This window comes from Apodemus sylvaticus, chromosome 1, assembly GCF_947179515.1.
Source record: "Apodemus sylvaticus chromosome 1, mApoSyl1.1, whole genome shotgun sequence".
In the NCBI taxonomy this organism is placed as follows: Eukaryota; Metazoa; Chordata; class Mammalia; order Rodentia; family Muridae; genus Apodemus; species Apodemus sylvaticus.
This window is the reverse complement of record NC_067472.1, coordinates 106,274,821-106,288,343: the sequence shown is the minus strand read 5'-3', so window position 1 is coordinate 106,288,343 and position 13,523 is coordinate 106,274,821. Positions and strand designations below refer to the sequence as shown.

The following is a 13,523-nucleotide window of genomic DNA, read 5'->3' as shown; positions in this document are numbered from 1 at the left end:
CTCCTCTGCCTTTTCCACCCCACTTACTGTGTGTGTGGCAATTCAGAAACATACACAGGGATTTAAAAGGGGTGCCTGGGCTCTTCGATGACTTGGGACAAACCCCTCCACTTCCTTTCTTTAAAACCTTTTGGTTTTATTTTTATTTATAAGTAAGTGTGTGTGTAAGTGCCCAAGGAGGCCACAGAAGGCGCCAGATTCCCTAGAGCTGGACCAGAAGGCAGTAGTGAGCCTGTGTTCTGGGCACAGAGCTCGGGTCTGGAACAGTAGCAAGCCGCCTTCTTCTTTCTTTTTTTCTTTTTTCTTTTTCACCTTGTGTCTGTCAACATATTCCTCTTTCTGTGTGGCTAAGAAAGAAGCATTAAATTGTGTAACATTTTCTTTCCCACAGAGGGATGCTACAGCTGCTGCTATAAGATGCAGACCAGTAGCTGTGGAAGAGGAGGAAGCATTCTTAACTTTTTTTTTTTTTTTTCCGAGACAGGGTTTCTCTGTGTAGCCCTGGCTGTCCTGGACCTCACTCTGTAGACCAGGCTGGCCTTGAACTCAGAAATCTGCCTGCCTCTGCCTCCCAAGTACTAGGATTACAGGCTTGCACCACCACGCCTGGCCTCATTCTTAACTTCTTAACTCTTGATTTCTCTCTCCCTCCCTCCCTCTTCCTCCCCCTCCTCCTCCCACCCCCCACCCCTTGCTGGTAGGTTTTGTTTGTTTGCTTGTGTGCATATTTGGAGACAGTGTCTATCTAGGATCAGGCTGGCCATAAAGTCTCCATAGCAGAGAGCGATCTTGGACTTTGGATTCCCCTGTCTTTACCTTCTATGTGCATGGACAAACAGGCTTGTGTAATGGTGCTCTGTTTGCTGATCAATGCCCTCCCCGGGCCTCAGTTCCTTTAACTATTCCATGAAAAGAATGACCCATACCTACATTCCTTTCTACAAAATGTGTAGTGTTGTGGACAGGAAAGGCTTGTTTTGAGGAAGGAGAACCCCAACTTGGGGCTCAGAGCCCAGCCCAGCTCCCTCCGTGCCCGGGCTCAGGGGACAGCGAGCATGAACGGCTGAGGGCCCTGACCCACTTTTTCAGCCTCTGCCCCTCACCGTGCCCTAGGTTATGCTGAGCGTTCAGAACGAGTGGAAATTTCCTCAGCCTGTCAGGAGCTTTCTCCCGACCTTCCCCTTATCTCTACAGCTTCTTCTGCCCAGCTCCCTTCCCGGCTCTACCCAGTCCCTGCTCATCTTTCAAAACCCAGCCTGGCTGTCCCACTTCTGGAGCGCTGCTCCTGACGTGGCTTGAGCGAGGCCTTCTCCTGCTTCCTGCTTAGCCTCCGGCCTGCGCTCTGGACCTTACCTTCTCTCTCTCTCCCACCCGAAAGCCCCACGGTGCAGCCCCTGGCCCTTTCAAAAAGATACATTTTGTTTTCCTCTGCTTAAAATAACTAGTCAATGGAATAATCCATCAATCAATGTTTCAAGGGCTCCTCCTTGCCCTCCAGGAAAGCATCCAAAGCCTTCTGATAGCCCTGCACCCTTGGTGCCCTCGGGCGCTCTCCTGAGAGCAGGCTGCATTGGATTCGCGGCTCTGTCCCAAGATGCCCGAGGGATAAATTGGCTGGGTGGGTGGGTGATCTGAGTGAGTGAATGGGGCGGAAGTGTGCTCGGGCCATCGCACAGCTCTGCTTGGCCCCAGAACTGTTAGTTTCCACAGTAGACCCATTTTATAGCTAAACGGGAGGCAGAAGGGAAGGGCAGCTCTGAAGGAAGAAGAAAATCAATAAAAATGTAAATCTGGAGGTGAAAAGCCGTCCCAGGCTGGCTGTGGGGAGAGATAAGGCTGGGCCAGCGGAACCCTCACTGACAGCAGGAAAGAGATTAGAAGGCAAGGGAGCTGCAGCCAGGGCGGAGGACAGGGGTGAGCCTTGTCTGTCGCCTCCGCCCCGCCCGCCCGCGCCCTGCTCCAGGTGCTTATTAAATGCTTTCAGGCAGGAGAAGGGAAGGAAACTATAGATCATCAGGTGCCGAGCCTGTGAGCCCGGGGTGGTATCTTACCTGCCTCCACAATCATGGGAGATGAGACAGGCGAATCTACCAGCCTTACAGGTAAGGAGCCGGGAGCAGAGGGCTGCGGTCAGATGTTCAGGGACACACTGCAAATACACAGCAGACTCCGTGTATTCTAAACTTAAGTCTGATGTCTCTGCAGCTCCAATATAAAGGGCTTTAAAGACCTGAGGAAAATTCTACTGTGTTTTAGAGGGCTCCCTACCTCTGAAATCACACACACACACACACACACACACACACACACACACACACACACACACACACACATCTGTGTATGTGTGTGGGAAATGAGGGGAGTTGAATTTAATTTATTTATTTCAGATTTTGAGACAAAGTTTTGCCATGTAGCCCAGGCTGCCCTCAAGCTCACCACCCTCCTGCTTCTGTCTCCCAAGTGATAGCTTTGTAGGCATGCGCCCCACACCTGGCTTGGTTTATAACTATTTAAATGGTGTCTATGTCTTTAATGAAGCAACTTCCCCATCTTGCTTCCTGGAGGTAGTGGCTTTTGAGCTGGGCCTTGCTAGAAGATGGGACTTAATGAAGAGGGGTAGAGACAGGACAAGGAAGGCAGCTGGGCGGATTGGGGGAAATGCTCAGCATGTGCAGGTAACGATTGTGAGCATTGTGCTGTGCTGACCCTGGCTCCTGGAGGCAGCCCTAAGGGGCATCTGCCGGCCCCGGAGCTCTCCAGCTTCTCCAGCAGAAGGAACGGAAGGCCAGACACTGAGATGCTATTTCTGGTGCCTGTCCCATCTGCTGCTGCTCTTCACCAGTGGTGATGCAGGGTAGAGCCTGGTGCAGGGTAGAGACAGTGGCTGTCAGACACAGATGCTCAAGGCTCTTCATTGACAGAAGACTAGGTGTGTGTTTGTGTGTTTATTTGCTTTTCTGTGCATGAGTTTGTGGGTATGCATGTGTATACATGTGTGTAGATTTGCATGCATGCTTGTGTACCTGCATATGTGTGCATATGGTGTGAGTGTGAGTACGAATGTGAAAGTGTGAGTACAAAATTTTGTGTGTGCCTGTTATACATAGTGCCTGCATGTATGCATGAATGCGTATGCATTTTTTGCTCTAAGTGTGAGCTGGTGTGTGCATGAGTGTGAGTGTGTAAGTGTGTTTGTATGTTTATACAAGATTATGTGTTTGCAAGTGTGCATTTGACTATATGGAGTATGTGAATGCATGTATGAAAGATTGTTTAGCTTTTGTGTATGGTCATGTTTGTATTTTGTGAGTGTGTGCATGTGTGTGAGACTCTGTGTCTGACATGTGAATATGTAAATGTGCATGCGAGCATATGTGCACATGATCATGTGAATTACGTGTGCATGTAAGTGGATGCAAGGGTGCTTGTATGAGTTTTTATGTGTCTGTGCATGCATACATGTTTGTATGTATGTGCATTTGGCTATATGCATGTGTGTTGGGGGTATGTGCCCACATGTATGTATACATGTATATGTATGCATGTATTTGTGAGCATGTACATGTCTGTACCATGTGTATGCATGTGTGTTTATACTCACGTGCTTGTGTGTTTGCATGTTCTCTAACAGTCTAGAGAAGCCTTTCTTACCCTCTTTGCTCTACTCTTGGCATGTGGCTGCACAGCTCTCTTGAGGGGATGCCTAAGTCTCTTCACCTGAGCAGCCAAAAGCATTCACTCACAAAGGGCTGGCTCCCAGTTCTCAGCTTCCCCAAGGGTTAGGTCTCAGAGTGGAATGAAGGCTTTGTCTCCTCCCTCAGTTCCCCTAGTCTGGCTCCCACTCAGGTGGCTGCTTGGCAGGCATCTGGGCCTCTCCTCAGGCCCAGTGAGGCACAGAAATGTTGCCGTTCTGAGTGGGAAGCCTGCACAGGGAGGACAGTTGGGCCACATCCCCTCTGCAGCCTCCTCTGTGGCTCATCAGGTGGCTTCTAGAGCCTGGTCAAGGAGGAGTGGGGAGTCCTCATCATGTACTGCTAAGCTGAGGAAAGTCACTGGAGCCATCTCTCCTTTAGAATGCTTCCAGGGAACCTCCCAGCCACATCCCACCTCATTTGGCATTATGATGTTAAGAACCAAACACTGAGGTAATGGTTTCTGTTTGTGGCATGTGGCCCTGAGTGGAGGAGGAACTGGAGAAATATAAGTGCATACGGAGCCAGAAGCCAGTCAGGAAAATTCCAATCATAAAGGTAGGCATGTGTGGATGGATTACAGGTATGCAGGGCAATTACTTAATTTTAAAAAACATGCCATTTTTCTAGATGGAGTGGGTATTTTTCTCATTTTAGGTGTTTATTTTCTTATTTAACTTTATAAAGACTGACCATTCTCAATATGAAACCCACTATCTGAAAGGTGCTAACATGCAAACTTCCTGAGTGCTAGTGTAACACGCGTGGGATATTTCAGACGTGATTTCAGGTGTTGGGTTGTCAGCACACACAGGAGCACTAAACGCACCACACACGATGACTTTCAGGCTGGGTGGATAAGGTGTGTATGAAACCTGGATGAATTTGTGTTTAGAGTCTCACCCCCGAGAGAAATCATGATTATCATACAAATACCTCAAAATATGAAAAGATCTCAAGTCCCAAATACTCTGGTCTCAGGCATTCGATGAAATGTGGTCTACATATCCAACCTGCACTCAACATTCTGTACTTGTTTTTCATAAAGAGAATTCATTAGACATGTTAGCTTTGCTTTCCACAAATCTGGATCCAGCTCTGGCCCCGCCAGTGAGTGTGTGTGTGTGTGTATGTGCGTGTGTGTATATGGTTATATATGGTATTATTATAGTCCCAAGCAAGTCAGTTAACCTTTATGAGGCACTTTCTCTTCTGTAAAACGTGAGTGACAACTGAGCCAGGTGAGGACTCAGACAGCCCCGTGACTGTATTCCATTTTTGAAACCATTACTAGAGGAAACAATCCAGTCGAAGGAAAAATTAGACCAGAATATAAAGGCAGAAGACAATGCACGATGCCAGAGTGAATTAACCTGCTGAGGCTGAAGTCTAAATAACTGGAAGCGATGTGGCTGACGCAAACCTCTAATGCAGTTTAGAAGGATAAATTTTTGTCGTGGAATAGGCATTATGCAGAGAGAAATTTAATAATAAGCTGTATGTATACTGCCAGGCTATTCCTGTATAACCTGGGAAGCAGGAGAACAGACAGAATAGAAAACCGCTAACAGACTTGCCTTGGTGAAAGTGATTTCAAAATTCTTGGCCCTGATGAGTGTAGGCTCAGGCACTGGTTAAACACTCAACTGTAGGGAATTCGGCGACCAGGCTCTCCTCTTCGTCCTCCTCCCCTTCTCTTTCCTTCTCTCTATTCTTTGCTGAGACATTCTTATGTAGTCCAAGTTAGACTCAAACTCACTATGGAGTTGAGACTCACACTGAACTTTGGATCTAGTCTCTAAACACTAGGTCACAGATGCATGTCACCGTGCCAGACAGGAACGAGAGCGTCTATAGTCCCTTCTCCTGCACAGGGAACAAGTCCCTTGTCCCTTAGCCAAGAGCTGTCACATAAGTAGGGTGGCTGCTGGTAGCTCCCTTTGTGGTCACACAGGTGGGTGTGTGGCGTTAGCAGGCCTGGCTGGGAACAGATCAGGGCTTTCTCTTCTGCTGCCTGGAAGCAACTAGGCCAGATAAGCCTGGCCGGAGAGCAGGACAAGGCCTGACTTGGGAAAGAATTGGGGGCTCCAGGGATCTGATCCGAGAATGCTGCCCCATAGTTCACTGTGCAGAGCTTGGCTTTTTGTTCTCTGTTCTGAGACCTCACATTGGTCTGGAGGCCTTAGAGAACCAGAGGTCACCCGGACTTGGCTGTGACAGTATCGGGTATTAGTTACATAGTCCCGGGCATCTGAACTAGGATTCTATTCTCCAAAGTTGCATTGATTTTGATGGTCCCTGGTCAAATGTGCAAGATTCTGACAATACACATTTAGTAGGAGCAGGTCTGAATACAAAGTGGTCTCTGAAGTTACTGGCCTCTAAAGGAAAGGGTAAACCTCACTTTCCCAACTGTGACTCCCTGACAACAAAAGCTGCTACATTCTGAATCAAAGAGCCCCTCTCCTACTCCAGCTAAGGTTCCCGCCCACACACATCAATCAAATGTGGTGTCCTGCTCCCTCTTGGATTTGAAGCCCTCCTCAATCTCATCTCTGGACTCTGCCTCCAGGGGGCGCCAAATAGACACTACTTGTAGGGCACAGGGGCTTGGAGAGGAGGCCTGCACCTACTCTGACTGAACAGATGTGCACAGCTGGAGCCTGAGAGCTGGAATCCCCTCCTACTTAAGCATGGAGAGGGTCTCCACAAGAGGCAGAGCTGGGCCGAGGCATTGTGTGGACCGCAGCATGATCTAGTTGGCCTGTTCTAGAATCAGGGGAGAGAGATGCTTGTTGTACAGCTCCTTCCCACCACTAAAGCTAGGTTCCAGGTTGGTTATCTGACAGGGAGGAATGGGGACGGCCCTCTTGCTTGAGAAATGGCCAACACAGTGACTCCTTGGTTCCAAAGAGCAAGCAAAGCCAGAAGCTTGTTCAAAGTCACTTCACAGTTTAGTAGAGGACGTCCAGGCACTGGACTGCGGTGCTTCTGACACCCGTGGGTGCTGCTTTGTCCACTGTTGGCAAAGGCTCAGAGGATGCATGGCTGTGGCTGGCACTCCTGGTCAGGGTGGGGCTGCGACTGTCAACCTCCTGGAATCCTTAGGTTTCTTCTCTGGTCCTGATGCTTACAGCTGTTGTAGGCGGGAGCTCTTGACAGTGGCCTTGGCGCTGGCTTCTTTGCTCTGCTGCCGCAGGATGGCCAAAACTAAGGCAAAGCACACCATGGACCCGCTTTTGTAGAAGAACTGGAGGCCTATGAATCTGAGGGAAGAAGAGAAACCTTGAACTCAGGAGCCCACGTCTCAGGTACTGGTTCAGCCCCAGGGTAGGGGTGGTAGTCAGTAGCCAGGGTGCTACTATGTTCTGAGGCCTGGAGAGGGAGCTCTGCAGGGACCCTGGGCATGTGGGGGAGAGACTAAACATCCCTCTTACTCTGTCACTGACAGATGGATGACCCAGGCTAGCCCTGCATATCCTGAGAGCAGGACTCCCCTCTCCCACCTAACTCCTGAAGGCTCCTGTTTGTCTTTCCCCTTGCAGGGAAGCCTCCCTAGACAGTCCCAGACTGCAGGAACTGTGTGCTGTGGCTCAGACAGAGGCACCCACTCCCTGGCTGGCCTTTGTCTTGTTTCAAGTTCTTCTACATCCACCCAGCCTATGTTATCCAAGCCTGCCTCTGGGTTCCTCTGTGCTCTCCATTATACAGATAGGAAGACTGAGCCCCAGGGGCAGGAGCAGGGCTCTCTGCTGTCTGATAGCTTAGAGGAGAGAGATGCCTCTGTTATTTATAAGAGCCTAGAGCCTCTTTCTTTAGCTGTCATTTTCCCCATAGGGGAGCTATTCAGTGTGGAAGCTTATGTGGGAGATCCCAGCACTTACAACACTGAGGTGGGAGGATTGTCATGGGTTCAAGGCCAGCCTGGCTGCTCTACTGAGTTCAAGAACAGCCTGGGCACAAAATGAGGTTGTGACTTAAAAAAAATCCAGGGTTTAGTGGCACATGCCTGTAATCCCAGGGCTTGGGAGGCGGAGGCAGGAAGGCTGGGAAGTCAAGGCTAGCTTCAGGTATACAGTGAGTTCCAGATCAGCTAGATGAGGTCTCTCTAGAGGCAGGCTCTGGCTTGCAGGATGGGTATGCCCTGACGTGGACCTTCCCACCCTGGTACTCACCGGTTTCGAAGCAGGTCATGGTCATAGTAGCGGCAGACGGCTTGCCGCCCACAGGTCAGGGCCCAGTGTACACAGGTGGTATCGATGGCGCTGCCGTGGATCACAGGGCTGGGCATCCAGGCTAGTGAAGGAGAGGCTCAGTGGATAGCAGAGGGTCACCATTCCCCAGTCCCCACCCTCAGCACATGCAAGCCACAAAGGCGCTGGGTCTCTTGGAGGGAGCCTCCATCACAGCTCGGTGTGTCCAAGGTACACCACCTCCAACACACGGCTAGGCCTTGTCACCCCACCCACTTGGGAGCCCTGAGGTCCCACTCATGTCTGTGTATCCCAGGCCTGGCACACAGGGGCTATCTGGGTGCCCATAACCACCACTGAAGTCCCCGGGCAAGCAGTTTACCCAGCACTCTGAGGAGCATGAACTGCATTCCCACCGCCAGGGTCTTATCTTCTTTCTTCACACCTCTGCCAAGAAAGCCGTGGTCGTGTGAGGATGGAATGAGAGACCCAGCCCCAGTGCCAAGCAGCAGCAGGCTGTCAATAGGTGGGTTCCACCCTCTGTGCCAATCTCTCCCTGGCTGAAGGTCAGAGGGGTGGGTGGGGGAGGCTCAGAGCCTACATCTGTCACTCCACAGCCTGCAGAGCCCAATTTCCTGCATCCTGAGCCCACATACAGACTACCAGGGTCGCATATGCTGCCTGCCCCACATCCTGCAATCCCACTGAATTCTCCAGGTTGTATACTTGGAGAGACCTGACACTGGGACACACATGCACCGGGTCCAGTTTCCCTAGTACTGTAATGCTGTGACCCGGGATGTCTGGCAGATACCAGCTTCTGACCGGTGCCTATGGCTGGCACTTAGGGAGTGCTCCCTATAAGTCAGTTCTGCACTCAATTCACTTCACCTCTGGGAGGGGCGTGTCACCAGGCCTATTCTGCAGATAAGGGGACTGGCAACTGTGGAGGACTCAAGTCACTACAGCCTGCACGCTCAACTCCCCGCAAGCGTCTGCTCCTTCTAGATTCTTCCTCATGCCAGCCTGGTTGATGGATTGCCAGCTTCTAACTTCTAATATTCTTTTCTTCCTTCCTTCCTTCCTTTCTTCCTTCCTTCCTTATTTCTTTTCTTTGTTTCTTTCTTTCTCTTTCTTTCTCTCTCTTCTTTCTTTCTTTCTTTCTTTCTTTCTTTCTTTCTTTCTTTCTTTCTTTCTTTCTTTCTTTCTTACCTAGGACACTTAAGTGCCCTCATTCCTTCGCCTCTAGCCTTGAATGTCCCATGCTGGTTGTGGCTAGGGGCTCCTTGATACCCACCCATCCACCCTGCCTGCTCTGTGGTCACCTCAGGATGAGCATGAAGGAAGGTGTGTGGGTGACGCTGGCCACTGTTGCTCCCAGGCTGACCAGGAGAATGAAGGGCAGCACCAGGCGGCTGCAGGCTGACTCACAGGAACCTGCAGGAATGGGGCCATTCCCTGGCACACAGCTGCAGTTGGTGTAGAAAACCTGGGTGTGGAGAAGGAGGAGAGCCTTCAGGGGCCTCAAAGGGTAGGAGCCGGCCAAGGGCCCAGGGCCTGGGAAGTGCCCAAGTTTCTACAGCCTGTGGGGCAGAGCTGGCTGGAGCCCCAGACCCTGACCTTTGGTGGATCTGTGATCATTTGAGTCAAGTAAGGTGCCTGGAGGCAGGTTGCTGTGCTCGGATTGGGCCACAGCGTGAGGCAAACGCTTTCCCTAGGCCAGTACTGCAGTACTGATGTGTGTATGTGTGTGTGTGTGTGTGTGTGTCTGCATATGTGAGTGTAGGTACCCACAGAGACCAGAAGAGTGTGTCAGATCTCCAGAGTGGAGTTACAGGTGGTTGCAAGCTGCCGGCCATGGATGTTGGAAACTAAACTCAGGTCCCCTGCCAGAGCTATACACGCTTATATGTTGAGCCATCTTTACAGAACTAGGTCAGACCTTGACAAATGGACCACAGTTACTGGATGCCTCAGCCAGATGTGCAGGGATTGGTCCATTTCAAAGGTAGACTGCTGGATAGGGTACTAGACCCCCTGGGCCTCTTACTTCTTACTACAGAAAAGAAGCCCCTGGTCATTCCCAGTATGAGAAGGGCTGAGAAGCCCTAGGTGGTCGCTTGGAAGGATTTAAGCTCAGTAGCGATTGGAGTGACAAGCAGAGGTTCCCATTGCTAGGGTGCACGGGGAAAGAATTTTGAGGTGAAGTATTTAGGAGATAGAATTCATGATAGAAGAAAGGATGGCAGAGGGAGGGGCCGCTGGGGCTTGGAACTCTGGGTAGTCAAGATGTCTGCCTATTGCCATGCAGAGCTGCTAGGTATGGGCAGGCTGTACTGCCAGAACCCCAAGCCCCCACAGGGCTTCACACTACTAATGAGTGGCCTTTAGGCTTCAGTTACATCCCAAGTAGGCCACTGAGCGGTGACACCCGGCAGTCGGTCACAGAGAAACATGCCAAAGCAGAGGACTGGCAGGTAGCTCCAAGGCTGCTCCTTTGCCTGGAAGGACAGCTGGGGTATACACCAAGGCTGGACACTGCTTTCTAGATTCCTCCCCAAGCTTCCCTCAGAGGCGTCAAAGTCCACAGTGAGAGATTCTCACAGACGTCTCCAGTCTTCCCCACAGGGCTGACTTGGCCTGGTAAGCCTGAGATCCAGTCATGTCTACCGTCCCCTATCTCACTCTGTTCCTACCTGAGTGCACCTTGGGCATGGTCAGCCAATCCCTGAGCCCATAGGATGAACCCCGACAGACATGTGGCAAGAGACGACCAATCCCAGGCTGGAAAGAATCCCCAAGCGCTGACCCTCATCTAAGTGGTGGATCCTCTGGACACAGTGCAGGCTTCGGAGCAGGGACCTTGATTCTGCCCCCAGCTCTGGTCAACGCCCTGGGCACTGCTTAGCCCTTCCCCAGACCTCATTTCTTATCTATACAATGGGCATCATAAAAGTGAGTGCTTGCCATCTCCTAGGAACTGTAGCCTAGTTGTTAATAAACTCACCCAGCAAACCACTCAGTGCAAGACCTGGGTGGGGAGGGATATCTAGCAAGACCACACGCCGTGTGTGTTCTTAAAATTTCTACATATGCTGCTGTCCTGCCTAGAAAGCCCTCCCATCCCAAGCCCTTATTTGCCTAATGATCCTGGAAGATCTGTCACAGATGGTGCTTCTTTTAGAGCCTTCAGGGACCCTCCCAGATGGGCTCTGTCCTCCTCCATTCTCGTATGTACTGGAAGGGACCGCGTCTGCCCATCTGCAGCCTGGAGTTCCTGCGGGTCATTTCCTTGAGCAGACCAGCAGCTGGGAGCTCTGGCTCACCTCCCTGAGCCCTAGCTGGCAGAGAAACTTGTTGACAGAATAGGGCTCTGCACTTGCCAAAGCAGAGAATCAAGGCAGCGAGCGGCCACAGAGGGAAGACCGAGAGGGAGAGGGTCAGAGTGACGGACAGCACATGCGAGGAGGGGTAGGGGGTCAGAGGCAGAGGTTGAGTGGCAGGTTGGCCTTACCTGGCTTTTTCCCAGAACCTCCTGGACCACACGACCTGTGCAGCCAGCATGGCAGGGTGTGGTGTACTCCACATAGGCACTGGTATCACAAACAGGGTTAAAGTCATCTGATTGGCAGGAGCAGGGCTCTGAGCAGCCAGGAAACAGGCTTGGCCCTGGCTGGGCACTAGACAGAGAGGAGGCAAATGTGTTTGGCTGGGTTCTCTTCTCTCAGGCCCCTGCTGAAGCCTGGCTCCCACACTGAGAGGAGTGGCCAGTGATTTCAGCTGCAGCCATGCCCTGTGCCCCGAGGGAGGAACGAGGAACGCTGATGCTGATGCTGCCGCTCAAGGAACTTTCTAATGGGGGTGTGAGGAGCCTGGGCCAAAGGCTGCGGTGTGCCCTTTCAACCCTGGATTCTACATGTCTGGGAGCTTCTGCAAATATTCCTGTATTTGGATGGAACATAAGAGAAATCCCTCCCAGAAGTGAGTGTCTGCTGAAGGGGCCATTCTCTCTTTGAGCTGAATTGTTACTTTGTCTCAAGCTGGGTTCTCTTTGAGCTGAATTGTTACTTTGTCTCAACCAGGTACAGCTGTGGTGGGGCCTGGCAAGGAGACAGACCAGCTGTAGGGCCTCTAACCTGTGCCTTCCTCCCTCTGGGCCTTTCATTTCTCTGTAATCTGGGCTGATGCCCCCTTCTCGCCATTTCCTGAAGTCTCATGACCTCTGTGGTCACTTTCCTGTCCTGCTCACTGTGTCAAGTGCCCCCACCAGAAGACCTGCCCCGGGATCCCAGGGGTGCTCTTGCACTAGCTGGAGAACTGAGGGTGGCTAGGAGCTGGAGCTAGAAGAGAGGCTATATCTAAAGGAATGAGCGCCCTGGGCTGGGGACAATAGGATGGCTTTGGGACATAGGCTGTGACCTGGCTTCATGCCAGGAGGAAACACAGCACCCTTGCCAGGTGACACTGTATCATCAGGAAAGTGGGTCTATCAACAGAACCAATTATAGACATCTCATGGAGACTCAGTGGAACACAAGAGGGAAACTCCATGGATCTCAGGAACTGGAACTCAGAACTCATCAGTTATAAGATCTTTGGTGAGAATATGGGTGAGATGCGATGTCAAGACTGAGGGAGAAGGGGAGAAAGGGCCTGAGACCAGTTGAGTGAACTGGGGGAAAGTCCCTGTACAACTAGTGTCATGGACACCTGCCCAGAGCCAGGGTCTCTTACACACCCAGCAGGCTCAAGTCTCCTCTACCCCAGCCCCTGCATGCTTCATAAAGCCTCCACGCAATCTCTCCAATGGATTCTATCATTGCCTTTTTGCTTAAAAAACCCTATTGGCTTCACTGGAAACATCATTGCTCAGGCTTGGGGCTTCCCGAGGGCCGGTAGGGCGTGTCCTGCACACAGAAGGCCCTACTCCAGACAGCCTGGCTGTTTGGGAAAAGGAGAGGGAAAGGAGAGGAATGGAGCCAAGTGATGACGGTGGGGCCCGTGTGTCTTGGCCCTGAGCTGAGTCCTCCGAAGTCACGTGTAAGAGCCCAGGTGAGGGAACCTGGCACTTGAGTGGGGGAGGCTGTGCCAAGGGGGAATTCTAGCTGGGTGCTGGGCCAAACAAAGCTCGGTGCACCTTCCAGTTAAAATGAGGTCATCGCAGGAAGAGGCGGGGTTTCTCAACCTCTTCTGCCTCCTCGAGGAGGAGGACTCAAGCTCCGTGCTCACCCGCTTTCTCCAAGGCACGGAGCTTGTCCCTTCTTGGGCAAACCTAACTTCAGCTTGGAGCAGAAGCCTCCCTCAGGCTACGCTGGGTCCTGCCTCCTATGCGTGGCCTCCATCCCACTTCTGTGGGCCCACAAATCCCAGCATCCCTGGAAATATCATCCCGTAGCTGGCTGCACCCTGGCTCGACCTCTGGCCCTTCCCAGGCCTCCTGTCCTTGATGTTCCATCCATGCCTCTTCTGGGGCATTTGGTGCCTTCCAGGGACCACTGCTTGCTTGTACCTGAGCCCAGGAAGGGGCTTGCATAGGGCTTTGTAGGCACTGGGGGAGACGGTGTGTGTGTTGGGGGGGGGCGGGTGGGAGAGGTAGGCGGCTCACTGGCCTCCCCTCACCACGTACCTCTGCGCATGC

The 13,523-nt window shown here is 51.7% G+C and overlaps 1 protein-coding gene and 1 non-coding gene across 3 annotated transcripts in view; both read right to left on the bottom strand.

Annotated features, from left to right (window-relative positions):
* Positions 1-313: 313 nt before the first annotated feature.
* On the bottom strand, positions 314-439 carry LOC127676525 (small nucleolar RNA SNORA41). The gene has a single exon (XR_007975998.1). It is a non-coding gene; the product is annotated as a small nucleolar RNA SNORA41 (small nucleolar RNA).
* Positions 440-4,332: 3,893 nt separating this feature from the next.
* Slco2b1 (solute carrier organic anion transporter family member 2B1) overlaps positions 4,333-13,523 on the bottom strand; it is a 50,874-nt gene continuing 41,683 nt past the window's right edge. For both annotated transcript variants that reach the window (XM_052157769.1, XM_052157775.1), the window contains exons 10-14: positions 11,400-11,565; positions 9,211-9,374; positions 8,268-8,332; positions 7,868-7,988; positions 4,333-6,958 (exon numbers count right to left, since the gene is read on the bottom strand). In XM_052157769.1, coding sequence (XP_052013729.1) covers positions 6,823-6,958; positions 7,868-7,988; positions 8,268-8,332; positions 9,211-9,374; positions 11,400-11,565 — 652 coding nt within the window. In that variant the 3' untranslated portion in view covers positions 4,333-6,822. The remainder of the gene's footprint in view (positions 6,959-7,867; positions 7,989-8,267; positions 8,333-9,210; positions 9,375-11,399; positions 11,566-13,523) is intronic.